We start from the raw sequence: 27,813 nt of genomic DNA on the forward strand, positions 1-27,813 counted from the left end.
AAATACCACTAGACTGTTCCTTTGCAAGCTGTGCACGTCTGGGAGCGAAGCTGCTGGTATGAACTGGGCGAGCTGGGAGGGTCCCACAGCATCGATCGCAACCCCCCCGGGCCAGCTCCGGCAGTCGCTCCGAAAGGCTACAACTTCCTTGTCTTTTTTCATCCGCTTCCATAGAGAAACTGCCTTAGGCTGACTCCATCACAAAAATAGGTTTGTATTTCTCTTTCTTAATAGTTTCTATGTAGTTAATGGAATTGTATTTACAGCATTTTATTATTTTTTTCTTTTTTTTTTTTCAGAATTCGCAATTTCAAAAAACCTTTATATCACCTCTTTCAACAAAAAAAAAAAAAAATGCACTTATATAGAAAAAGGACGCGCAACAAGTTTGTCGCCCTCGCCTTATTGCCGAAAATAGAGAGAATTAGAGTAACCAAGACGCCACAAAGGAAAAGAAGGGCCAGAGAACCTGTTGCTCCCCCCTCCCCGTGCCCTGCCAGCCCCCCCGTGCTGCGCCCGCCGCCGGCTCCGCTCCCCCCGCGGCCGAGGCTCCTGTCACCATCTCAGCATCCTTTAAGCAACAACAACTACGTAAAACAGAAGGGAGGAAGAGGAGGAGGAGGAGGAGGGGGGGAGGTGGGAAAGAAAAAGCAAAAGAAACCCCTTAATATAACAGTTACACTATGGTTAGGCTCTCGCTACGTACACAAAGAATTCCGACTACGTGGCTACGAGACTATGTCAAAAAGGCTACGAAAAGATGTGGGTTTGGAGAGGCTTAAAAAGAGGGGGGGAACCCATCGAGAAAATAAAACGAACAAGAAATGGGTTTTATATACATACTTTTAAAAGCTGTTGTTTTTATAGTACAGCAGATTCATGAGATGATGAGAGAGATTTTAAACAACCCAAGTCCTTCGAGTGCCACCTCCAGTTTGCGTTGGCGGTGATGGTGATGGTGATGATGATGATGATGTAGTGCTCAAAGTCTGACGAGATCACCCAACCGTGGGCCCCTTCAGAAACTTCGCCCTGTCTTGCCCGGACATCCAGAGAGACTCTGTGTGGGGAGAAGGTGGACACAGACACGGGAGGGACAGTTCATTGAGGTCGATCAGGATTTTTAACAAAAACACCCCAAAGTGTTTGCAAACACTTTGCAGCCACAGCCTGCCCCATCCACCCCGAGGGAGGGTGCAGAGGGACCAGCTGGAATGCTGAGGTGTTCCCAGGACAGCCCCCACGGGAGAGGGGGGGTCTCATGTATTCCCTGCTCTCATTTCCAGTTTAGGAACAGCAAAATGTGAGTTGATGCACGGCCAGGACAAAAACGGCTCCTCAGGCATCTGTTACGCCATGAATTCACACGGCTTTGGTAAAATGGGTTTTCTCTGAAGTACCTGCAAGGTGACGAGTTCTACCTGGGCACACTGAGGCAGCCAGGATTTATTTTATACAGGAGCTTCAGCCTCCAACGCTCTGTCCCTGCGAGTGCTTAAAGCTGAGATGTATGATGTGTAAAGGAAATATAAATATTTAGGGCACCGGCTCTGCAGGCAGCCGCTCACGGGGATGACGGCCAGGAGAGGATGCTCCCTGATGACCTCCAAAACCCATCCCCAAACAGCTGTGCTGGGGCGAGGTCCCAGCAGCATCCTGCAGGGATGTGGGAACTGATCCCTGCCCCGGGAACCTGCGGCTCAGCCAAATCCTGCCCTGGGGATGCCAGGACCAGCCGCTGCCGCAAGCGGTTCGAACTCGGTGTTCCTTGAGGAATTAATAATAAGGCTCATTTCCTCCTCTCAAAATCCATTTTAATTAGTAATGAGCAACATTAAAAGCACTTTGTTTTTAAGTCGTTAATGGTTTGAGTCTCAAGGCTGGCCAGTAAGGGATGGCTGCAGCGCTGGGCTGTGCTAAGTGAGGAGTGATTACAGCCCATCAATCTGGCGGGGCTGCCGTCAGCGCGCGTTATTAGCCTGAGTTATGATGTTCTGCTCGGGCTCCAGCTGGCCTCGGGTACCACCTCACTATTCCAGAGGCTGACGGCCCAGGAAACGTGAAGGATTCTGACAAATTGATCGGCGAACAGGCCCTGCTACGTGCAAGTAATAGCTGGGATTAAGCAAGAGTGCTTATGGCACTTTTTTCTTTCCCATAAAAAACACTCCTTGGTGGAGCAAATCAATTGACAGAACAATTTCAGGTAATCTTGGGGGTGTGTGTGGAGATGGAGAGTAAATAGAAACCCCCTTTATCCACAAGTGTTTAGGTATAAATCTGTTTTTATGTAGTTTAAAGTCTCCAAACGTTTTCCTCAGTTCCCAGCCCCTTGACTAACTTTAATTCTAATTTCATAGACTGATTTTTGAATGTAAGTGGTGTGACATTGTTCATGTAGTGCTGGGCAAGAGGCAGGGAAAAAAAATCTGTCACATCCATTCCATCTGCCTGTCCGGGCTCAGAGCTCTGGAGGCAAACCCATGCCATTTTATTGGGATAACTTCTGTTTTTCACTGCATTTTCTAATCTATTCCATGCCGAGTGTTAAGAGTATTTGTTTGCAAAGATGAATATGCCAAAGGCCAAATAACAATAAAAAATAAAAATTAAACATTTAATTAACTCGAGCTTAGTTCAAAGGGTAGGAAACTGGCAGCGATCCAGGGCTGCGGTGCTCAGGTAATGCCTTTAATTTAATTTGCTCAGGTTTAATTTTTTTTTTAATCTTGATAATTGCTCTATGGTTACAAGTTACAATGTTATCTTTTAGCTGTAATATTTGGTACAGCACTTAATTAAGAATGATGGTTTCTCAGTAATAAAGCAGTGGCTCAGCTATTTTTAAACCAGTGCGCTGGGAGCAGATCTCTGATCCCACTGGGATTCTTGGCTGCTGGCACTGGGGGTGATTCCCCACAGCTTTCTGGGTTTTCTGCCTCTTCAAAATATTGCACGAAGCACCATGAAGATGGAAAAGTGACTTTTGTTTTAGCTTTGGATCTGTCTTCCAGTTTCCAGCCCGTGAGGTTGATTTGAGTAACACAAATCACAGAAAGGAATGATTAAAGGCCAAGGAAAGACGAAATGAAGATAAAAAAATTGTTCACTTAAAGTAAATATAGGGGAGATGGTAGTTCAGCACAAAGTACAAATGGGATATACTGTAATACCTCCAAGTGAGATGGCAACCAACCATGTGTAACGTTTCAATGGTATCCATTTGTAAAAGCCGTTGCAATCAAAGGTCCCTAAAATTGTACAATTGTTAAGTTCATCAGTGCTCTATACACGGGAACAGCTGATTATTAATTTTGCCAAGAAATTATCAAAGGACTTGAAAGACTGTGTTGCCAGCATGAATAGGGATTTCCGAGAGCTGTTCTGGTCACCAGGTGTGCTCAGCCCTGTGGTCACCTTTCCAAGACCATCATCTTCTCATTCCCCCAGGTGCAAAAATAAGCTTTGGGGTTGTCCCTTCTTTATTTTTAAACCAGGGTTAGTAAATGGAGAGTGTTAAATAAATATATATGTAATAAAAGCTATGGGATTCTTTGCAGTTATTGGGGGAATTAAGAGGCTACCAATCTGCAAGTCAATTATAAAATGGTTCTTTGGGAAGTGTTAGTGCAGACAAATCTGGACACCCAGGCTTGGACCTGGTGACTTTTCACTTGAAAAATCGGGATGTTGCTGATACAAAAGTGCCCAAGTTTTCAAGCACGAACAGGTTTTTAGGTGAAAAACGGAAATAAGAGGTGCTGTAAGTGGTGAGAGGTGGCAGTTTGAACGGATGTAGCTCCTTGCAGAGCAGTAATATTCCATGTTTGTGCTAGAATTGATCCACAGGGATTGTCAAGTCCATGGTGTGACCATGGGAGGGGCAGGCCTGGGACGGGAATTGAGCACACGGGCACAAAGCCAGGCAGAGGGTTTGTTTGTCTTTTTTGCAATAAAAATAACAGCAACTTTGTCTGCACTACACTCCTGCTCCCCCCATCCATTTCCATCAGGGAGGGAAGTTCTCCTCTTGGTTTGAGGGACCTTCGGGGGAGCCTCTGCACTTCCTCATTGTCCAGGAGATTAAACCAGCTCCTGACCGTGCTCCAAAAAGGGCAGGAGCCTCCGTTGCAGTCTGTGCTGGGGGTGCCAGCGGGGCAGGCCAGCCCCATTCATGCTCACACACAGGTGACACAGCCACGTGCAGCCTTGTTAAGCCAATCTCTGCCCCTCATTAGTGCGGTCGCAGCCCCAGGGGCGTTAGGAGGCACCTCCCGGGACCCCACGGCCCAGCGGGGCCCCTCGCTCGGAACCTGCGGCTCTCAGGGGCTGCCAGCGACGCCAGGACCAGCTGGAAGGGACCCCAAAGGTCAGCAGACAGGTGAGGAGGAGCAGGACATGTCCTGTCCCCCTGCTGGGGGTCCCACCAGCCGAATTAATGAGCCGATTTTGCTCGTTTAGTGGGAGCAAGGACTGTTGCTCTGCCTGCCAAAGGGTGCAGCAGCCAGTTGGGCTGATGTAAAGCCCATATGGACAAGCAGGGATTTAAATCCCGTATTTATTAAATATTTCTCTTTGAGACAGGTCATGTCTGGCTGCAGACGGCTCCAAAGCAGAGTTTGCACCCAGAGATGTTCAGGTTGGATTTAGGACAGAATTTCTTCAGTGTAAGAGTGATTAATCACTGGAATGGGCTGCCCAGGGCAGCGGTGGAGTCCCCATCCCTGCAAACACGGCAAGCTGTGATACGGTCTGGTTCACAGGGGGTGATTGGGCAGAGGCTGGACTCGATGATTCTGGAGGTTTTTTCCAACCTTAACCCAGCGGGAATGCCCTGACAGTCAGCCATCACCCCACAGTCCAGCCGGCAACCGGCTCGCAGGTTCCGGCGGCGAGGAGCCACGCTGGCCATCGGGCCACCAGCACCCAAACCCGCCCAGAGCCCCTCCCAGAGCCCCCCAGGGAGCCAGCGCGGGGCCAGCACGGGCTACTTACGGCGATGCCGTGTCCGAAGCCGGAGCCCGGCTGCGGGCTGGCGGCGCTTATGTAGTTACCCACGCCGGAGTCCTGGCTGGCCGTGCCGTAGAGATCCGCGACGGGCCCGGGGCTGTTGGCCCCGGGGAAGCCTCCGGGTCGCGCTGGGTTGGAGCCTGCCGGGGAAGCGGGTGCGCCAAAATTCGGTTGAGCACTGTAGCTATTCAAGACTGGTGTGCAGAGAATAAAGCTGGGTATGAGGCCAGACGCCGGGCATGCACCGGTATTACAAAGCCAAACACCAGAATAAACAGCCTAGGCCCAATTCTAACACTTAACCAAGGCCATGCGAGAGGAGAGCAAGTACTGGAGAAGAGTCAGCCCGGACTACTACGAAGCTTAGAGCTCCAAAAATATATATATGGATATATATAAAAAAAAAAAAAAAAGAAAAAAGAAAAAAAAGAACAATCATTCAACACACTACTGCAACCAGAGACTGGAGGTGCTCATTTTCACCAAATTATCACAAAATATAATAGGTATTTTTCAACATCTGACTTGATGCTCATGCAGTAGTAACAAGTTCTCTAGGTCTGGGCACGCCGAGACAGCATTCACATCCCATGCAAACTACAAAGGAACTAGTTTGAGACTACACATTGTGGTAATATTGATATTAAAATGTTGACAGCAAATAACTTGAATCACATCTAGGAAAATCGTTTTTTGGATCCATTCGATACTTTTGGAAAAAACCCGCCCTTTTAGATCAGTGAGCTGTAGAAATTTTTTTTTTTTTTCTTTAAATGATATGGAATGGAACAGTTTGGATTTTTCTCTTTTAAATATGACCAAGGAGAGTGTTGTTTTGTTTAGGTTTTTTTTTTTCCTTTTGATTTGGAGAGCGAAGACCTACCTTCGTCTCCAAAACCATGCTTGGGACATCAACCAAAATTAAACAAATAAATAAAGATCAAAAGCAAAAAAGAATTCCAGAGGGTGGATGACAACTCACCTCCTAATGTGGAAGTAAAAGAAAATTTAATTTTTTTCCTCCCTTTTTTTTTTTTTTTTTTTTGAGAAAGAAAAACAATGTAAATAAGAATGATACTGAAGAAGAAATTTAGATATTAAAGCATGTTAGATGATCAGGCTTCTGGCATTTCTCACGGCTGCTCTTGGATGTAGAATTTATGAGGAAGAAGTTTCAATGCGAAAGAAAAGTCAGCGGACTGGGAGGAGCTGGATGGAGATGGCTGCGGGAAGCTGGAGCTACACCTGGGTGCTACCTGCAAGGTCCCTGGGGAGCACAGGGAGCCTGGTCTGCCACACCCACCGCGTCCCCACCGCGGGGAGCGCCAGGACACGATGGCCAGCAGGGCTGGACATGGGCCCAACACCACAGCCTGCCCCAAACCCCCCTGGGCAGCGACCCCAGCACCTCCACCTCCACCCTTCCAGGCTGCCCCAAGGCTACTTCAGCCTCTTTCTCTGGCTGCGACTTCCCACGATCTCCATCAGACACTAGAATGGGTTATCAAGTCTGGTGGCCTGCAGCGACCTGTGCCCATGGGTCAGAGCTGCATGGACTGACCTCAGGGTTCTCCTGGGCCTGGAGAGCAGCCTGGAGCCAGCCCTGTGCTCTCACCCAAGTGTGTGCTGGGCACAGGCTGGACCTCTGCTGCCCTGGCTCCTTCCCCTGCATGGCCCACCCAAGGGGTCCCCAGTTCTCAAATGAATGAAGCGGTCAGGAGGAGCACACCTGGCAGCTGGTGGCTCTGTGGTGACAGGGAAGTCAGTTCTGCACAATAAATGAACGGTTCACCACAGCTCTGGACTGGTAGCAGGGGAGGGTAAGTAGGACATCTAAGCTAGCAAGTTCAAAGAAATAAGGCATGAGAGAGTAAACAGATTTTGGACTTCGCTGGCAAACAAAGAGCCTTTTTTATTATTAAAGATTAAATGTCAAGATAACATTTGGCCTTCTCACTCGTGAAGAAAAATATCCAGCTGAGATGTTCCAAAGCCCTTTATTACTACAAGCCAGCACTTTCCCCCCCTTTTCTTCCCTTTGGTTCAATAAAATGGATGTGAATTTTCCTGCCAAGTCACACAGAAAACCCAGTTGGCTGCTCCGAGTGACAGCGGGACACGGCATGGCCAGGGGCATCCTGTTAGTAAAATACTCCTGCACACCCCACAGCAGCTCCAGAAACCTCCAGAACAACCAACTGAGGAGCCACAGAGACTCTCTCTGTGCCCCCACGCCCCATATCCCACCCTGGCCACGCTCATTTGCATCTCTTAAGACTGGAGGTAAGGCTTTCACACCTGCAGGAAGAGCTGGCAATGGGTTGGTTATTCAGGTGGGGAATGAAAAGGTAATTTTTCATCTACTGACCAGGGGTTCAACACTCCACACTGCTCACAGGAGGGAGAACGGGCATGCCAAAGGCTGCTCCACCGCCTGGGTAGTGCTGCGTGGAGGCTGGGATGCCCTGGCACCTCTCCGTGTGGTGCCTGAAAAACTCCACAGAAAAAGCTGGAAGCTTTTCCAGAGCCAACACTTCGCTCCAGACCCTACAGATGAAACAGAAAGCTCCCATAATTAGCAGGAGGCTCAGCAGCCTCAGAAAGCTGTATTTAAATTATTTGCTCAGCCATGGTTAGTTGCTAATGCTTGTGAGCTCACCTGGAGCCAGAGGCACCTCTACCATCACAACAGCAAAGGGACCCTGAACAACTTCCCCAACAAATGAATCCTGATGTGTTCTGGCAAGAACTACCTGGAAACAAGTCTGTTTTACACAAACCTGGAGTACCCTGAGACTAAAAGGAAGAAAGAAAAATGCCTGCAATCCTCTAGACTCCAGATACTGCATCGCTAACAGAAGTTAACACCTTTTGGAAACCTGTGTCCTTATGACAAAATTCCTGATGGTGGAGGTTGTCAGGACTTGTCCAAGGCTGCTGTGAACTGCAGGAATTGCAGGGCACTGACATTAATTCCTTGCAGGCTGGAAGGAATTGGAGCCTTTCCCCTGGCCACCAACATCCCATGGCAAGAAGAGGAATTGGGGCAGGTGTTTGGAAGCTTGCTGCTGCAGAACTGTCAGGGGACTGTGCTCTCCATGGAGGGAACCAGTGACTGTGACCTGATGCCAGGAGCAGGAGCAAAGCCTGACCCGCTGCCTGGTCCCAGCAGGGGCACGGGCCGAGCTGACCAGGAATGCCCTGACTCTGGATCCATCAGACTTGACTCAGCAGTGACTGAGGGTTGGCAGGGCCATCTTCTCCCCTTCCAACAATTGCCAGCACTCAGGAAGTCACATCCTGGCAGCACAGGACGGATTTCAGGTCCCATTTCCCAACCAAGTGCACAGGAAGCCATCCTGCAGCGGGCAACATCACAGCTCTGAGACTGTGCCTAAGCACCTCCAGCTCAAAGACTCCCTATATGCAAAATTCACAATCCCAAGTGTCCCCAGGAAGCCCTGTGATAGATCAAGGTCAGGAGAGATGTGCAAAAGATTAGATGTGCTTCTACATCACTGCCAACCACCCTTCATCTTCAGCCCTAGCCATCCTCCATCCTCTGGGCTACAGAAGTTCCTTCCTGGAGATCAAGGGCCAGCAGCCAGGAGCTCTGGCAGTGATGGAACAGGGCAGGCTGATGTTTTGCTTGCTTCACTTTGAATTTGTTGTGGTTTTTCTTACAGAGAAGACTCCCGGCCTGTGAATTTTGATCAGCAGGTGAACATTTGCCTGCAGGCCAGAGGGACAGGCTGTGGGGAGCCTCAGGCTTACTCTGCCCGGTGTTACAGTGGCTTGGGGAGCACTGAAAAGCAGTGAGGGAATGTGAGATGGGACACAGAAAGATATAAAAAATGGGTTCATAAAGCAGCCCCAGCAGGCTTTTTCAATGCCAGTATTGGTGCTGGTGGAGTTGGGAGCTGCTGTGCAGGGCTGGCACAGCAAGAGCTGGACCTCTTCAGGCAGTGAGGCTTTATTACCAACCCATCCTTCAGCAGAGTGCCTTTATCCCCATTTAACATGCATGTGAGATGCTCCTCCACGTTCAGCCAAGTGCTTTATGTCAAGGAGCCAAGAGCTGGAACCCAAAGCAGCCTGGCAGCCCAGGCTGAGGCAGGGATGCGCGTCAGGAGCCTTCTCCTGCAAACTGCCACGCTCACACAGGCCCTGCTCGCACGTTCGTCTGTGTTCTGTGAGAAAGGTCAGTGCTGAAAGGTAAACTCCCCCTCGATGAACTCTTGAGAAATTTCTGAATCAAGATTCCTGCTGACATTTGCCTTACGAGCAGCGTGACGCTAACGAGGACCCCAACGCCGCTGGGCCTGGGCAAAGCACGACAAGCTGGATGCTGGAATCCCACCCAAATAAACTCAATTCAGCCATGAATGATGAAGGGCAAGAGGAAGGAAAAAGGAGAAGAGACGTGAGGGTTTTGACATTGCTGTCCTACAAGGGGAGCTCACGCGGTACTGGGATGACAGTCAGGCCCTTAGGGATTAGGAAATGGGACCTGATGACAAAAAAACCCACTTAGGCACCACTAAAATATACTGTATTTCAAAGGAAACAAACCAGGGGCAATCTGGACAGAGGACTAAGACAGACACTGCGTGGGGACCATTGTGCCCTGCACACAACCCACATGAAGCCTTGGTGACACCCTTCCCTCTCCTACAGCACCAAAACCCAAAGACTTAAACACCTTTGCAGGGGACTCTTAACAAATAAGAGTATTTTAAAATTTAGAAAAAATCCAGGTGAGGAACAGTGCAGAATGTGTGTCTGCCCTCCCTGCTACAGTGCACAGGTGAGGAAATTCTCAAGAGGGAAAGAAACCACCGCAATTCACTGGATTTCTTCTTTGAGCAGAGGCAGGATATTCCTTGTCCCTGGGCAGCCATGCATGGGGGTGAGCAGCTCTGCAGGGACGGGCGAGCTCGGCAGTGTGGGGTTAAAGTAAGATTCTGATTTTAGAAATCTTTTCCAACATAAATGATTCTATGATTCTCATCAGAAATTCATTTTTCATCTCCTGTCAAGCATATCCTACAACCAGAGCCGGTCATCTCCAGCCCTCTTCTCCTTCAAGACCCTCCTTGTTCCTGCCTTGTCCCACTGCCCTCAGGGTGGATTCCTGTACAAACAGGTTTCTTCACAACTTGTTGATCCAGCGCTATAATTTCTGGATGACTCTCTCATCTGCCATAAACAGCCACGCACAATTTGGCAGGCATTTCTACCATCAATGTTTATGATAATAACTAAACGTGCTTGAAAGCAGCAGGAAATTTTCAATATAACTATCATTAAGACAAAATGCTTTAAATCAAAGCCATTACCCACCACCAAGACTCAAAGCTCACAAGATTAGTCTGTTTTTCTATCTTTATGAAAAATTCATAGAACATGCTGCAAACATCATCTTCCAGCTCGAAGGAGTAAATGATACAATAACACTGAGTGCTGCTGGCAGGGATGGGAGCAGGCAGGGCACAGGGGCACGGGCAGGGCACTGAGCAGCCCAGCTGGGACAGGGGACTGCCCCACAGCCTGGTGGCATTTCATTTCAAAGCCAGGTTGGAGCAACCAGATGTACTGGAAGGTGTCCCTGCCCACAACATGGGGATGGATTGGATCGTCTTCAAGGTCCCTTCCAACCCAACCAGCTCTAGGATTCTATGAATTTATGAATTTGAGTCACACATTTACTGCTGGATTTTAAGAGAAGACTGTCACAGAAGGAGTATCACCTGTTCCCAAGCATTCCAGCCTGCTGTGCTGCCACTGCAACCACCCAAGCACAGCCTCCGCAGAGGACACAGAGCAAAACCACGGCGTGGGGACAGTCCCACCTTCCCTGGGGACCCGAGTGTCCCCAGGGCAGCACTAATGGCCACGCTGTCGCACGCATGACTAACAGAGCAGCACTCACAGCGTGACGCTGAGACTTTAAATAACCAGCACAACTTCAGCACCGCATGCAGATCTTACATCATTAGCGCTCAGAGCCTTATAAATATAATTAGCAGCACTGCACCCATGTTACAGATCGCTTGGCCAAAGCTAATTCTTTGTGCAGTCAGGGCTGAAGTTAATGGGAGTTTGTACCTTGCTTTTCAGAGCTGCTAACAACCAGAATGTCATCTACCCGGGACTGGATGTACAAATTAATGCCAGTCTGAAATAAGACATCGGTGCTCCTGGCTCTCAGTGGCCTATTCAGGCGGCAGGAGTGCACTGGCACAGCACTGAGAAATGAAAGCTCATATTCAGGCTCTTTTTTTCTATCCCAATCACCTCACAGAGCTCCAAACCCCTTCCTTTGTGGTCAGGTTAAGGCACTGGAAGCATCGCTTCCTTGTGTCTGAGCTTTTACAGAGCGTGGGTTCTGTCGGAGGCAGCGTGCAGCACACCTCGAACTCGGATCAATGCCCCAGCTCACAAACGTCTCAGAAATAATGAGCTGGAAACACACAGATATTCTGGAGAATAACAAGGTACAAACAGCTCCCAACTCGCTGGAAGCGAAAGTGGGAGACAAACCAGAAAAAACAAATAACGCCGGCGTCACGACGAGAGCTGCCATGTTGTACATCCCTCACGGGGACCTGCATCCCTCTGCTCCTGCTCTTCCCAGGCAGACTTGAAAAGCAAACTCTCTCTCTAAGAACCCCGTGGCAGGCACGGCTCCTCTGCAAGTGTGAAGAGCTACAGATGACAGCTGGCTCAGTCCTGACTGGAAAATCAAACGCGAGTGCCGTGCCTTCCCTGTCACCCCGACGCACTCCGTAATGGGGAGCAGCCAGGCTGCCCCAGGTTATCCCTCCCCTGCAGCTACACTGGCCCTGCAGGGAAAAAGGAAAATACAACAACTGTCGGGCTCATCAGCAAAATAAGTGGTGATGAGGCTGAGACACACCGAGATCTGCCCTAACAAGGTACTATTTGTACGCTATTTTCGAGCTGCAGTCACACTTTCAAAGGTTGTTCTGCGGCTGCAGCCCCTTCGGAAACGGCTTCACACATCAAAATATCGCAGGGTAATGACAGCAAGCAGTGGGTGGTGAGCTCGGCAATTACGGCTGGAAGTGAGTGGGAACCCGGAGGGAGGGCTGAGTGCTGCCCACCTTCCTCGAGCTGGGCACAATGGGGGGATAATGGCACCTGGGATCCTGTGGCAACTGCTCCTGCTGCAGCCTCAGTGTCCTCCCACCACGCTGCTCCTCCAGCCCAGCACGACACAAACCAGCTGCTGAACTACCTGAGATGAGCCACCAGCAAGAGCTGGGCAGCTTCCACAAGCTTAGGCAAGATAAAAATTCACCTGTTTTACAAACCCACTGCTGCATGTCAGCCCCTGCTTCTCCTAAGTACTGCACTTCACACATCCAAGGCATCCACCACATCTGGAAGCTGCTGCTGTGCACCAATTTGCAGAAGACACAAAATTCAGAGCGTTCAAGCCCAGCTGTGCTAATTCCTGCAGTTATGCAACAGGACAAATAACTGCACTTTGCAGCTCAGCTGTAATTTTTTGCCAACGATCAATATTTATTGCCTAATCCCGTTTTCCGTGGCGTGTGTTAGTGGTGTCACTCGCGCGGGCCCGAGCGCGACACGGAGGCCACACAAAGCTTCGCTTGTAGGAGCTGCAGTCAGGGAGCCAGCTCTTGTCACAGCCTTACAAAAGGATTTCCTCTCGAGCGGCTCATCTTTAATCATTATAAAAGCACAGAAGTTTAATCCATTTTTGATGTAAGCGCTAATAGCTTTGTGTCCTTGAAGTTCAAAGTGGTCTTCGTGCATGTCGCTAATTAGCCGAGCAAGCAGCCATTCAGCTTCCTCTCATGTTTCTAATTAGATCCTTAACAACAAACAAATGTCGACCTTACAAAGGCTCTGCTACGATTCCCTCCATTAGTTAAACAGTTTGGGAGGGATGCGGTTTGTGCATCCACAGCCCCCCCAGCAGAGGATTCAGGGTTCTGGGCTGGGGTATTTGCCCTTTGGAGAGGTTCTGCCTTCCTGAGGGTGTATTCCAGGGCTGCTGAGCAGCCCAGGGATGATGCAGGGTGCAGGTGACCACTCATCAGCCCCTGCCCCAGTCCCAGCTCTGTGCTGCTCCGCTGTCCCTCCCTGCAGGCACGGGATGTTCACCAGCTCTGTTGGAACTCACAAATAAACAGACAAATGCTGTCCTGTTAAGTCAATTTTCTAACTGATTCCTGCCAATTTAACTGGTTTTACAGCTAATTTAAAATATGATGTGATTAATGTTTACAGACCTCACACAATCACAGAATGGTTTGGATGGGACCTTAAAGCCCACCCAGTGCCACCCCCTGCCATGGGCAGGGACACCTGCCACTGTCCCAGGCTGCTCCAAGCCCTGTCCAACCTGGCCTTGGACACTTCCAGGGACCCAGGGGCAGCCACAGCTTCTCTGGGCACTCTGTGCCAGGGCCTGCCCACCCTCCTAGGGAAGAATTTCATCCTAATATCTAAGCTAAAGGTACTGTAATCTTTTTACTTCACATCAAATGCTAGGGACTGCTCCTTACTCTCTTTTTTGTCGATCTGTGTTTGTAACATGCCATGCTGGACTCATTTCAGCAGCACCATGCTTGTCCTTGTCTGTGCTCAGGTTCTTGGGCAAATTTCTTGCTCCAGCCCTGGCATTTATCCAAGGGGGATGAATGAGGATCTGTCAGCACCAGGAACTGCTGCTGGGTTCCTCCCGGAGCCCTCGGCGGGCTGCGGGCGCTCGCTGTGTCGCAGGCGCCGACCCCAGCGCTGCTCCTGCTGCCTGTGCTGCCTGTTAAAGCTTCATGAAGCTTTAACACTTATTACCACTCATCCAACTGGCAAATAAGAGCTAAAGCTCGGATGCTGGGATATCACAGACCCCTCTGTAACCAGTTTTCCATTTAAAATGAAGGAAGAGCTGAGCCAGGTGATGCCGGCGCCTTCACCTCACGCCGAGGAGCAGGAAAGCTGCTGTTAATTTTACCATGGGCAGCCACATCTGCATTAATTGTTTACCACAGCCCGGACAGGTCTTTTATTAATATTAATGAGTAAGAGGGAACAAAAGGCCCCTTTATTTTTAGCCTACTCTAATTGCGTAGTAATTACTCATCTACAAAACAAATGAGCCGAACTCCATTGCCATAGCAACAGCAACTCCGGCCTCCCACTGTACCACATTAACTGGCTATCACTCCTGTAATTTGAAATTGAAGCCTTTTGTACAATAACAGACAATACAGAAGGAAAATTAAACCAAAACCGGGTCTTTGTTTTGCTGCATAATTCAAGTCATAGTAGCAGAAGGGCCTTGCCTGGGGGGCAGCTTCCCTCTGCTGATCCCACGGGCTGGGGGGAGGCTCAGGAGCACAGGGGGGTTATCCAGGTAACAGAAGAGGCATCCAGCCTGCAAACCCCCAGTCCTGTGCAGCCATCCCCTCCTGTGGGAGGCTCTGCACCAGACAAGCTGCTGCCCAGCACACAGTGCCTGGGGGAGAGCTGTGGCACCCGCCACGCTGTCGGCAGCTGACATCCCAATCAGGGTCAGGGCTCAGAGTTCTGGGCTCTTTTAACCATCAGGAAATGCCCCAGCTGCATGAGTTTATTATTTTTAAGCAGCTCAGGTTTATATACCTGCAGATCCATTTTGCATTCTCTGGCAACTCCTAACCCACCGTGCGTCGCGAGCTCACATGGAGCCAGATGCACACCAACATCTGCTGCAAGGAAAAACTACTCTGCTCCTCTGGCAGCCTTCTATTTCAGAGAGAAGAGAGGGAGAAAAGACATCACTGTAATTATGTATTTACTTCTAAAGCATTTGGGGAGAGAATCAGCATGAAAATACTGACAGTAGTGTGTCAGTCCAATGCGTGCTGCCTCACAGTTAGCAGTTGTTCCGCTAATGGGTAACAGCCTGCAACTGCTGCTGGGGAGGCAAGTTACCCTGAGCTCTGGCAGTATTTTACCTGTTTAGGGATTAAAATGGAGGAGACACCATCCTGTGCTGGAAGATCTCATGCACTGGAGAGCACGTGCTGAAACTCCACTTCAAGCTCTCCAACTTGTCTGCATCTTGCGGGGAGCAAAGTCTAATTACAACTGGCAACAGCTCTGTCCCCCAGCTTCCGCTGGGAGAACGGGAATAAAACATGGATAATTGGCTGTGGCAGGGCTTTGGAGGGTACCAAAGTTGTTCCAACCCTGTGCCATGTGCAGGGACACCTTCCACTGTCCCAGACTGCTCCAAGCTCCTGGACACTTCCAGGGATGGGGCAGCCACAGCTTCTCTGGACAACCTGTGCCTCCCCACCTTCACAGAGAAGAATTTCTCCCTAAATAAAACAGCATGATGAGCATTCTGAGGAGCATTTTCCCGTGGAAAATAATTCTCCTGATGGAAAAGACTATTAAAAGTTACTGGCTAAATTCGCTACAGATTAACTTCAACTGCACTTCAGAGGTGGTCACTAATTGCACTGGAGATGATTTATCAAGTGCACAAGATTTTCTATTACAAAATTATTGATTAAAGCTGATGTATTTTAACCTCAATAGACTTCAGCCCAGTGCCCTGTCAAACACCGGCCGCTGTGGCCAAGGTCGAGCAGCAGCAGCACCAAATTGTTTCCTATCTGCTGAATTTCCCCCCTGGCAGTGCAGGAAGAAACTCAGTCCCTCATGGATCAAAAAAGATCCAAAAGTGGCATCCTACAGTAAAACAACATACAGGGTTTCTTCTGCCTGGAGCCTGCTCTGAAAAGGACCTGTGGGATTCCCATCCTGGAGCAGCACAGCACTTCTGAGCCAAACAGAAAAGATGCCCCTTTCATTATTATTTTTAAAATTTGGGGTAGTAGACAAACAAGTAACTGTAGGGCTCCCAGCATGTCAGTAAGAAGGCCAAAACCACCCATGGGAATGTGGAGTGGCTCCTCCAGAGTGCATTCACCACCTGGGGCTGCTGCATGCCGAGCCTGGCTGATGGAATTCCTGTTTAAACCAGGATGATTTCCCTTGCTCCCACCCCTCCCCGAAGCCCCTGCACTGTGGGGTCCCTGCCTGGCCACCCGCCGTGCCCCCCAGCACGTGCTGCCTCTGCCAGGGAGATAAGCAAAGGATAAAATCCGATGCAGCCATTAATTTCCCAATGCATCACCCGCCAGGCTCTGTCACATAATTACTGGCGTTTCCAGTGGAGTGAGAAATTCCAGCCCTTGCTGCTCCCAAGTGGTCCACTTGTTAGGTTCTGGCTTTTGAGATTACATAGCCTGAATTGAACTTTATGTACTTTCATAGAGGAAAATAAAAAAGGGAGAGAATTCCACCAGAGCCACCGTGCCACAAGGAAGTCCTCCCAGCGGGCTGCAGAAATCCCAAATTGGTTCATGGCTGGATCTTTGAAATGCTCCTCCCGACATCTCCATGAGCCCGTGGCAGCTCCTCTCCCCCTGCCCACACAGACCAACCACTCTCCCCCTTTTTATGGCCATTGATTTGCTAAACTATGAGTAGATTAGATTTTGGAGCACCTTCCTTAGGTGTCAGACAAGGCTTCCTCGACCCCGTGCAATTTATGGCTCTGCTGAGTTTCAGGCACGCTCCTAACTCCATCACGTGCCGGGGTGCATTGAACAGCGGGCTCCCCGTTTCCCTGGAAAACTGAGATCCAAAGGGGACCTCATCCCTGCCTTGGCACATGAGTGTTCAGCTCCCTGGCAGCACCGGGGGCAGCTGAGCTCACCTTGCACTGTGTCAGCCCCAGTACTTGTTTGCTTGATTTACTCAATGTTCTATTAGAGGTAAGGAGCAGATACAAATCCTTAATTACACTGGAAAGCCCATTCTGGAAATTTTATTTCCTCTGAAAGCCCTTGCTGCCTGAAGTGCATTAATGAGTGTGTGGCTCTGCCCAGCAGAGCAGGGAGAGGCTCCCACCCAGCACAGCTGGCTTTGGGGATGGCCAGGGCGTGGGGAGGAGGGGAGGGCTGATCACACCAGAGAGGAGCTTTTCTGCTCCCATCAGGATGTTTCCTGACAAGCAGCAAACTAAACAAATAAACCAAAGCCTAATTCGGGATCTCAATTACCATCTGTTGGATTTACTGACTGCAGCGCCGTCTCTGCATTTTCCAAGTTTAGCACAGAAACCCATGCAGGGGAAGCAAAAGCCACTGCTGGCTCGTGGCACAGAGGATGAACTTGCCTCGAACTCCTCATGCTGATATTTATGAAATGTTAAATCTTCATTTAAAAACGTTCCCTTAAGCTGGGTGACATGGCAATGAGTACGACCCATCACTAGCTCGGAGTCTCTGTTGCATAATAAGATTTAAGGTTTATGACCTACAAACAATCGCTCGGTGGCTCAGGACAGGCTGCGGGGAGCCGCCTCACACACGGAATTACTGGATTCCCAAATGGAGTGATTTGCGTGTGGCACATCTGGTCTACGACCGCCAACGAATGAGTCTATGGGCTAATATGGACGAGTAACAGGCTGATGGAGAAACCATGATTGTAAAATGATTTGAAAAATATCTTAAGAGTTCTTTTGGATACAAAATAAAAAGAAGAGAATACAGTTATAGTCAGTGTTTCAGTTCCTAGGGGGGTAAATTTGAATTTAAAAAAAGGTCAGTTTTACTATCAGCATAAGAGCATGTGCGGGTTCTTGTACGGAGGGTGTAGGTTGCCTACAGCCGGCTTCAATTTAAACTTCCAGATAATGGGATTTAACGAATAGGGCTCTATGGATCCAAGCCATCAGCAGCTCTCTGCTGTGTTATCCCTACGCTTTCAATCAGACCAAGGCTCTGCTTTTATCTGCCACGCTCGTTCGCGTTGATGGTGCCTATAATATCAACTCGACAATGCATGTTCTACAACTACATCTACTGCTACCAGTACGACTACTACAGTGCATGCATTTAGTTCAGTCCCACAGATACATACACTCTAAGAACAGGCAAGGGGAGATGTGAAATGTTTTACGGGACGACAGGTGTTTTGTTTTTTAAGTAAGGGAAATTAATAAAAAACATCAAAAGAAAGAAAGTGTACAAAAAAATAGAGACATTTCTCAAGAGTTGATATGAGTCGTTTCTTGAACCGTTTCGTCCGAACAAGCAAAAAACATGCAACCAGCTGCTACTAACAAGAAGCTGGACACTGAGAGAGGATTAATAGGTGTGGACAAACCTTCCCGCTGAGAGCGCTCAGAAGAGTGTTTGAGAGGAGGTGTGCACGTCCGAGTGTAAGAGAGGCCGGAAAGTTTGCCTCAGAGACACCCTCTCTCACAGCAGCCCCAACCAAGCAAGAGAGAAAACAACAAAACATAACTGCTCACACTCACCATCAAGGTCAGTAGCTCACGTTATGAGATTTGTTATAGCTGGCAAGTATAAAGTCCAGTAAGGGGTTGTTGGGGCGCAGGGCTCAAAGGCAGCACTGGCAAGCCGGGACTGGGGCCCAAAATCCAGATGTGCCAGGGGTTGGGGTGGGGAGCAGCCCCTGGAGCCGTGGCACCGCGCTGTCCTACTGCGCCGAGTGCTGCCGGCCGGCTCGGCGGGCAAAGCCTGCCCGAGGGAGCTGGGACACGGCTGGATTAGTGTGGCCTTATGGGTTTTGTCTCCAGTCCTCAGGGAGGAACAGTTGGTAGCAACAGGTCGGGAACTGGAAAAAACTCAGGCTTGTCAATGAACCAAAGAGGAAGGAACGAAAACCCTCTCCTGCCAAATTTTCCTTGTCTCGCTCTCCTGCCAGATGAAGCCCTCCCATGTCAAATGCAAGAGAAAAATGTGCCCCCCCCCATGACTGTATTTTAAAAAAAGCATTTACACGACAAAAATGTTTTACACGTAAAATATGTCAGGTGGATTCAAAAGAAACGTGACACTGATAGTGAAGTTGTCTAGGAGGAGTTTGCAGCATTCAGACTTTTAACTTTGCTCGTTTTCCGTGGCTCAGGTCCCAATTCATTAAAAAAATACAAGAATGGGTGAGGTTGTCAAAACCAGGGGAGGGATTCGGCAGCACAGCCCCACCTGGAGCGAATGGATGTGGCCAGACCTCTGTCTGCTGGAAGGACCTCAGCTATCACCTCATCACTGGGATGTCAACTGGGGACGTGATTTATGCCGAGCAGCACGGCCGCGCTCACCCTGCCGGCACGCGAGCAGCGACGCGGGACGTGAATTTATGGTGGCACTGAGCAGGGGGACAGGGACACGTCCCTTTCTGCCGGTTGTAGGACAGACCTGCTGTGACACAGAAGAACCTGTTTATCTAGCAAGGTCAGCTGGTGGCACGCTGCCATAGAAAAAGAAGGGGTGAGGGCAGGGAGGAGGCCCCGAGCAGATACCTGCACCCAGCAGGCTCCCTGCTGACTCAGCAAACATGCAGGTGTCCCAAGAGGAGGAATGTCACCCCAGGGACAAACCAAGGTGGTCAGTGCCCAGGGGCTTGGAGTGAGAGGGCTGCAGCTTCCTGGGGAGACCAAGACACGCACCTGAAGGTGGATGCTCCCTGAGGGTGCTCAGTCTCCGTGCTGGCACTGATGCCAGGAAGGTGGGGGAGAGCCGGCGGGACGGGGCCGGAGAGCTGCTGAAGAGGCAGCAGTGATGGGGACATTGATGACACGGATTGTCATCAATGCTTTCCAGGAACCTCCTGGACAATGCTTGCTCTGTGCTCTGCTCCAGCAGCCCTGGGCAGAGCTCTCCCAGTGAGCTGGGGCTGGTGGGACGCGCCTGCCCGGGTGTTTCCCAGCTCTTTCCCATTTCCTGGCAGAAAGGGGCCAGTTAGGGCCAGCTGTGCTGTGCTGTGTGCTTTGGACCAGGCACGCGTGAAGGAGGGCTGTGCGAATTTGTGAAGGGAAAACAAAAACCCAGCTGAAAAGGAAAGAAGGAAAAAACCCCAGCCATTTTTCTTGTAATGAATCGGGCCCGTACACTGCAGCGCAAGATCGATCGGACTCCACTGCTCCTGGATACAATTCACTACCATTGCTGATGGAGTGGCAAACCCAGGATGTCCCTTCCAAAACCAGCTTTGGATGGAGATGACTCTACGGAAACCCCCCATTCCCAGACCACGGCTTGGTGCGGATGTGAGCGGGGCCGGTGACAAACCCACCTTCCTCTTTGAGACCTCAGGGCTGGGGCGGGACGGGGGCTCTTTGGATTCAGTTTTGGGGTTTTTGCCAGTTTTGTGCACGCAGGCAATTTTGAGGCTTGAAAAGACATTTCCAAACACCATACTGCTCTTTAAACTTGCCAGAAAGGGTGCTGTTAATTTAGGGTTAGATTTAGTTTCGTATTGCAAGTTCAAATCAAAAAACAAAAAAACTGAAAAAACAAATCAGAAAACCCAACAAAAGAGAAACCAAAAAACACTCAAATTAAAGACAAATGATTTTCAGGCACAGAATTGATCAATGCTCAGTTCAGTTGTAATGGGCACCAAAAGCACTCCGATTAAAAAAAAAATAATAATAATCAGGGAAGCAACGTTAATCCAGCCAAACCCTCTGTGCCTTGCTAAGGGGCAACTCACCAGGTCTGTTTGCACGTAAAACAAAACCTGAAGGGCAAAACATGAGGAAGAGGCAGAAACAATGAGGTCTGTTTTCCTGGAAGCATATGCAAAAGCAATCTTGGGATTTGTTTGGGTTTGGGTTTTTTTTTTTCCCCTCTTTGGGTTTGTTTTTCCCCCCTCTGTGCCGGGGCAGTAGGAGAAGCTGGGAGTTGGGGGATCCCCACAACCAGGCTGGCAAGTCACCCCTTAGGCGCTCTCTACATGCCACAGGATGGAACTGGTACAGAGAGTCCTTTGTAGCCTGCAAGCAGTGCCAGTTTGCATGGAACGGAGTTCTCCTGGTGTCTTTCTCTGGCCTCCACGGCCCCAGGCTCTCACTCGAGACACACCTGGGCCTGCGCCCACCTCCTTCTCCCTCACGCCATCGGGGCTTTTCGGGAGAGCCTCGTTAACCCCCGGCACTGCCCGAAAAGCCACCGAGAGCCCCCAGCTCAGCCGTGAGTGAGCTGGGCGGTGCTGCCAGCCCCGTGTGCTCCGAGGACACGCCGAGACGGAGGACACGGGGCTGGCGGCGGCTCCGTCCCGGCAGCGGCTCCATGCCGGCCTGCTGTGGGAGCCCACGGCTCACTGAGGGCTGCTCTGAACTCTGCCACCTGAGCAAAGCGCTGATTCACGTCTCTAGCAGAATTTAAACCTAAGGCAGCAACGGCAATTGGCAACGATTTATTTCTTTATTTCCCTTAAGGGGAAAGCAAAAAGTAAAAAGTTTCCAGAAGGACAGAAGAAAAGCTTTGTGGCTCCTCATGGAAGCAGCGGGGTTGGAGCAGGCAGGGATGTGTGCTGGTGCCAATGGCACAGTGATGCCAGCCCAAGGGACACGGCCCCTCGCCATGGGGATGCCCCGTGCTGGCCGTGGTGGAGGAGGTGACAGCGGCTCCGGGCACGGCGGGAGCACCCGGAGCCGCTGCCACCGCCTCGACCCAACCCCAGCTTCCTGTGAGAAACCAAAACTTTTTTTCCGAAAACATAAATTGATCTTTTTTGGGGTGTCTTTTAGAGCCTCGAATTTAAACCAAACAAATAAATAAACCAACGCAATAAAGGAATAAAGGAAGAAACAAATTGGAATATCTACCCTGGTTTTGGCAGTTCTCACGCCAATCTCCTGCAGGTGCTCCAGCCCCCGTGGCCTCTGCTTGTAGTTTGGGTTTGGGTTGGGATTGATTACATAATTTTTCTCGTAATTTTTTTTGGTTTTGATTCATTTTTTTCAGGTCCCCAGGATAAGTGTGAGGAAAATCAGAGAAATGATGGAGAGCTGCAGCCACACAGAATACCGACAGAGCTTTTACCTGACCCTGCACTCTGAGGGTTTGCTCTTCCACGGGCCCCCCTACCTGATCCTCTTGCTGCCGCCACGGCTGCCGCTGCTACTGGTCCATAAGCCGCTGCTGGAAAACCTGGCCGTGGAGAAAAGGAGAAGGGTAAAGACAGAGGCCAGCGGGTACCGCGAGTCCCTGCGGGCCACCGGCACCCAGAGCTCGCCAGCCCGGCTCTCCGTGCCACTGGCGGCCACCGCGCCTGGGAACAGCCCAGCCTTGGCCAGGTGCCCGCTGCCAGCGGCCACTGCCGGCACAAATCCCCTTGGCACAGGAGGAATGGGGCTCCTGGCACGCCGTGGAGCCAAGGAGGACAGGCTGGAGGCAGAGCCTGCAGCGATCGGCTCCCGCAGGAACGGGGTCAGCCCGCTCCGCAAACAACCGGGGAATTCTCTGCCGGGCTAATCTGCAAGTGGTAATAACGTGCTGGTCTATAGCAGTAATGGAAAATATGAGGAGGTCCTCATGTCAAGATCACAGATTTGCTAGGATCAAGCAGAAAAATTTAAATGGAATGTGGGGAAGGAAAGGGAAAGGGAAAGGGAAAGGGAAAGGGAAAGGGAAAGGGAAAGGGAAAGGGAAAGGGAAAGAGAAAGGGAAAGGGAAAGGGAAAGGGAAAGAAGGGAAAGGGAAAGGGAAAGGGAAATAAGGGAAAGGGAAAGGGAAAGGGAAAGAAGGGAAAGGGAAAGGGAAAGGGAAAGGGAAATAAGGGAAAGGGAAAGGGAAAGGGAAAGGGAAAGGGAAAGGGAAAGGGAAAGGGAAAGGGAAAGGGAAAGAAGGGAAAGGGAAAGGGAAAGGGAAAGGGAAAGGGAAAGGGAAAGGGAAATGGAGGAAAAAGCTCTTGAAAGCAAACCAGCCGCAGATCAAGGAGCTCTATGACATCCCCCCTGCTCCAGGGAACCAAGCCCTGGCAGAAGAATGGAATGCTGCCAGCAAGATTGCTTATTTACTTAATTAATATTCAAAAGATCTGCCAGAGATTCTGACTTTCAATATATGTATTTTAAGAGGGCAATGGCACAGTCCAGGCAATCAGCAAGAACCTCAAACCCCAAGGTCAATAACTCCAGGGAGATTCCTGGTCCCTGGGAGCTCCAACTGCTCCTGCCACCCAACAGGACAAGACCGGGGTGGCCACCACAATGGAACCTGGTCCCTGAGTGGGCACCAGGACCACGATCACAGCTGCTTTGCAAGGCTGAGGAACCACAGGAGAGCAACTGAGGCACTGAGAAAGAGAAGAGTGAGCCCGAGAGCGAGCCCAGCACACTACAGCCCACTACCTTCAGCACTATGGCTCAGCTACAGCTCAACTACCAGGGCAAGGAGCAGAGAACTAGGCTAGAATAACTCGAATCTACTTAAAACATCAATCAAAAAAAGACATACTTGCATTTAAATATGGTAATAGGGCTGTTGGGGGGAAAAAACATAGCACAGGTAAGTGTGTGCAGAGGATCCCCAGGGTGGTGCTCCCTGTGCACAGAGACCAGCACTGCACAGCCAACCCTGGTCCCCCTGGTGAACCTGTCAGCTGGTAACTGCTACAGCCTCCGCGGAGTGGGATGTGGGGGGAAGCACATCCAGACTGGGGGATGCTACAACCAGTGTTGAACCTGAGTGTTAAATTCCCTCTCCCTGGCGATGGAGCCATCAACCCTGGGTGGGTCCCCCCACACATGATTAAGGCTGGAGTGAGAAGACTTTGGTGTTAAGAGTAAAACCAACCTCCAAAGAGCAAGGAAAGCATCTGCAGGACAATGGCTGAGGCTCTGGGGCTTCATTTTCATGCAGAGCCATGTCTGGGCCAAGCTCTGGGCCCTCCCACCGCGGCTCAGGCGGGAGCAGAGCTGGCACTGTCCCCTGTCCCTCCCTGCCCACCACGGCGCACGGTCCAAGAGCAGTGTCCTCAGCGTTCCCATGGCACCTCCACGACCAGCTGGCCACCCGCAGATCTCTCATTTGGAGGCTCCAGGGGCTCCCTAAACCATCCCTACGGGACTGGAGGAGCTGTGGATTTTCCATGGAATAAAATGCCTCTGCCAAAACCAATCAAATACCCTTCAAATCGCCAAGCATCCCCTGAGAACAGCACAAAAAACAGGGCTGGAAAGTTTGTTTCTCTTGTTCAGCTGCCAGGGACACTCAGGATCCATTTGAAATGCAGGACAAAAAGTTTTGCCATGCAAAAGAAGAGTGAAATAACAAGGGTGGAGAAGGCGCTCCACGGAAAGAGCCCGAACAAAGGCTCCCTTATTGCATTCCAGTGGACAGATGTGTGAAAAATTAATCCCTCCGCCCCTGAAGAAAGCTTTTATCCCAGTTCTGAGATAAAAGCATCCCTGCGACACGGCACTCCAAACAGCTCAAGTGTGATCGCTGCTCGCGCTCCGTGCAGGAACGCCGCCGGCCCCGGCAGCGGGAGATGGAAACTGGGACTGATTATCAGGATTGGCAAAACCCCCCTCGCTGAAACGCTCACAGGATGGCTCCAGCACTGGAGGATCCCCGAATCAATCCAGCCTACTGAAAGCAATCGATCCCCTGCTAAAATGCCCTTTGCCAGGCACCACGTCAGTGGGCTGGATCAGCTGGGAGCAGTTCCCTGTCACTGCTGCTGAGCCACTGATGCTGTGTGACCTCCCACCACTGTGCCCCCTCCCTGTGGGACCTCTGTGCCTCTCCTGACCCCCTCCCACCACTGTGCCCCCTCCCTGTGGGACCTCTGTGCCTCTCCTGACCCCCTCCCACCACTGTGCCCCCTCCCTGTGGGACCTCTGTGCCTCTTTGCTCCTGACCCCCACAGCAGAGGTGGGCAGCTGACACCACCCCGCTCTGCCTGACAGGGATCCCAGCACGGGGCACTGGGAATGCCTCCCAGAGCTGGAGCAGGGGACACGGAGAACCTGTAGCCAGCGGAGTGTCAGAACAGGCCCAGTGCCACTGTTTTCCCTCAGCAACGCCTGGGAAGTGCAGGCGTCTCCCGGAGACAGCAATGGCATTGGGGACTGCTGCTGTGGGGGACCCCCAGGAGCACAGAGGGCTGTGGGGTGTCAGCAGGTCCTTTGCTGCCTGTGCCAGCTGCCAACCAGCCTCCCAGTTCACTTTAACAAGCAGCTTGGAGGTAACTGGGTGCCAGGAGTGGGTGCCTGGACAAGAGTGTCTTGAAGCCAAGGGGAGCACTGATGGCAGCACCTCTGGATCCCACCCTGGACAACCAGGAGCATGGCCAGCACCAGCCCCACTCCCACTGAGCCTTCTGAAGTCACCTGGAAAATGAAAAGGGTGGAGGGAGTGCTCAGCTCATTCCTGGTGTTTGTTTACAGCGCTGATTCCTGCTCAAATGACCCCTGTGCTTTGTGTGCCCACTGCTCCCAGCTGCCCAGAGGAAACAAAGCCCAGAGCCATTGCAAAGGCCAGCAGTGCCCACTTTAAGCACTGCAATTAGAAGGTATTTCACAATAAACGTTTTGCACTTGGGCTCACACACTGTCCAGGAAAGCCCTGAGGATTCACAGCAATTTCATGCTCTCTCATTGCTCAGAATGAGCCAAAACCAGCGTTCCAAGTGCAATTTTTCACAGATAAATTTTCCTGCTTCCTGCATCAACAGTTTCACTCTAAACAGTGAAGCAGTGGGGGAAGATGGACAGATCTGGGTCAAATTCTTTGCCCTGAGGTCCCAGATTCAGTCCATGGCTGTTGTCTCTCCAAGGCACAGGTGAGTTTGGGAGAAGGGGGATCACAGGATGGCACAGCCCTGGAGCAGCAGTTTGGGCTGGAGCACCCAGCCCCACTGCCTTGCTCTGGGCATTGCAGTGGGAGCCCAGGACTGAGCAGATTTTCAGGGGCTTTGTGAACAAATCTGGCGAGGACAATGCTGCCTGAGCAGGGCCAGGCTTCACATGGGCTTTAGGGGCTCACCAGGTCTCTGCCCTGCTCCAATCTCCTGCTCTGCTGAGACCATTCTTTCTGAAATCACAGAGTTCTCCTGCCCTGCAGCCTGGGCCTGGCTACAAAGCAACCACAAGGGAATAACCCAAGAACCATTTGCACCCCTTCCTTGCTGCCAGGACCCTCTTCCTGCAGCTCTGGCTCTAAGAGAAATCACTGACTCCTTCAGCCCTGCTCTGACAAGCCTTTGAAGACCTCAAATATCTTGCATGCTCAAAGCACACATAACCTTAACTTCAGTCAGACAATAGGAATCAACCCAAAATAAGGGCACAAAGATCACAAAATTAATCCTTACATCACAAAAATACCATGCAAAGAATTTCCTCTTAATGGCCAAAGCACTTGGGCACCTGAGGTCTCATGTTCAGACTTCAGCAATGAGCACAGGGATTTAAAACAGGAAAATGGAAGCTGAGATGCCCAAATCACCACCTGGCTTCAGAAAATAGCCAAAATCATGGAACAGGCACGGAGAATTAAATAAAAGCCACCATGAAACTGCACCTAAGAAGCAGCCGCCTTGCTCTTTATTCATGGGGTGCTTGGAGTGTCCACACAAAAGCAGCAGACTGGTCTGTGCAGGGTCTTTTGGGGGTCCCTGTGCTGAGGGCATTGAGCTCAGAGGTTCCTTCACCCCCCAACACTTCACTCCTTACACCCCTGGTGCTCCCCAGCGGGCTGACCTGAACCCCAGCCCTTCAGGAGGCTCACTTGATCTCGCAGGAAAGAAGAGCAAAGGCTGGAATATGAACTCATGTGCAGGCTGAGCAGGGAGAGGAGCTGGGGGGCTGATCCCCCCTTTTCAAGCAGGGCTCCCAGGGGCTGATCCCCCCTTTTCAAGCAGGGTTCCCAGGGGCTGATCCCCCCTTTTCAAGCGGCGTTCCCAGCAGCTTTGATCAGCCTGAAAAGCTGCACCCGGCTCACAGCTGTCATTTCAGATGGGTTCTCGCTTGCATTATTCTTTCCATTAGGCTGTGTTATCCTCTTTGGAGGATCTTTAGGCTTCATTTCAAAAGTATCAGAGACTCAAAACCATGAAGCAGAAGAGCCTGGTAGTTTTTTTTTTTGAAGGCAGGCAGGCGTGGGTCCAATTTACTGGGCAAAAATGTTGTCTTTAATGGTGAACACACACAAGGGAAAGCTCCATCCCAAAACAATCCCTTTATGTTTAAAACCTTCATCTTCCAGGCTCTCTGTCTCACACTCCCCCTCCCTTTCTATAAGAAAACACAAATGAGAAAGAAAAAAACCTGCTACTACTCCAAGCTTGAGATGAACAACTCAGTGCTGAATATTTAGAGAAGAACATACACCCAGAGAAATCAAATGTTCCCTAGAACTGATCAAAGATCGGGGTTCTACCACATCATTCACAACTCATTACCACTGTTTAGTAGCAATTAACTCCTCGGGATTTGATTGCAGACTCTATGAAGCTTTCTCCATCCACACCACAGCTGACGAACAGGACCCAGCACAGCAGGGCAGAGCTCCAGGGAAACAGGGCAGTACTTTCCAAAGGTTCTGATCAATTCTATGAACACTTTCAGTATCTCCAAGCCTGCCCCAAGTCCTGTGTTGCAACAGACCCTTAAGTGCTTCCCTTTGTGTTTTTCCACTGCGTTACATCAGCCTTGTTAAAATCTCTTCCAGCAAATTAAGGAATTTCATCCAGAACACACCGTGCACCATGGACCCTCACCCCAGAGCCCCTGCATCATCCAGGGCACAGCCTGTACCAGGTCTGTCCTATGTCTGATACCCTCCAATGTCTGCTTGCAGATGGATCTTATGCTGAGCAAATATTCCCATTCTGGAATTTCAACAAAACAATAAATCCCAAATATAGTTAATTTAAAATTTGGCATTTCCACTTTATGTACAGTAAATGACCCATTTTTCA

General features: G+C 50.4%; 1 protein-coding gene across 16 annotated transcripts in view; it reads right to left on the bottom strand.

The window, feature by feature from the left end:
• Nucleotides 1–254: 254 nt before the first annotated feature.
• MSI2 (musashi RNA binding protein 2) overlaps nucleotides 255–27,813 on the bottom strand; it is a 204,651-nt gene continuing 177,092 nt past the window's right edge. For 3 of the 16 annotated variants that reach the window (XM_068210739.1, XM_068210736.1, XM_068210748.1), the window contains 4 exons: nucleotides 21,927–22,034; nucleotides 4,996–5,204; nucleotides 3,174–3,251; nucleotides 255–1,060 (listed from right to left, as the gene is read on the bottom strand). In XM_068210739.1, the coding sequence (XP_068066840.1) occupies nucleotides 3,210–3,251; nucleotides 4,996–5,204; nucleotides 21,927–22,034 (359 nt within the window). In that variant the 3' untranslated portion in view covers nucleotides 255–1,060; nucleotides 3,174–3,209. Of the gene's footprint in view, nucleotides 1,061–3,173; nucleotides 3,252–4,995; nucleotides 5,205–18,237; nucleotides 18,330–20,592; nucleotides 20,620–21,926; nucleotides 22,035–27,813 lie in introns of all 16 variants that reach the window. The other 13 variants (XR_011005502.1, XR_011005503.1, XM_068210744.1 and 10 more) reach the window with 13 other exon arrangements.

The sequence above is a fragment of the Anomalospiza imberbis genome, chromosome 20, assembly GCF_031753505.1.
Source record: "Anomalospiza imberbis isolate Cuckoo-Finch-1a 21T00152 chromosome 20, ASM3175350v1, whole genome shotgun sequence".
Classification (NCBI taxonomy): domain Eukaryota; kingdom Metazoa; phylum Chordata; class Aves; order Passeriformes; family Viduidae; genus Anomalospiza; species Anomalospiza imberbis.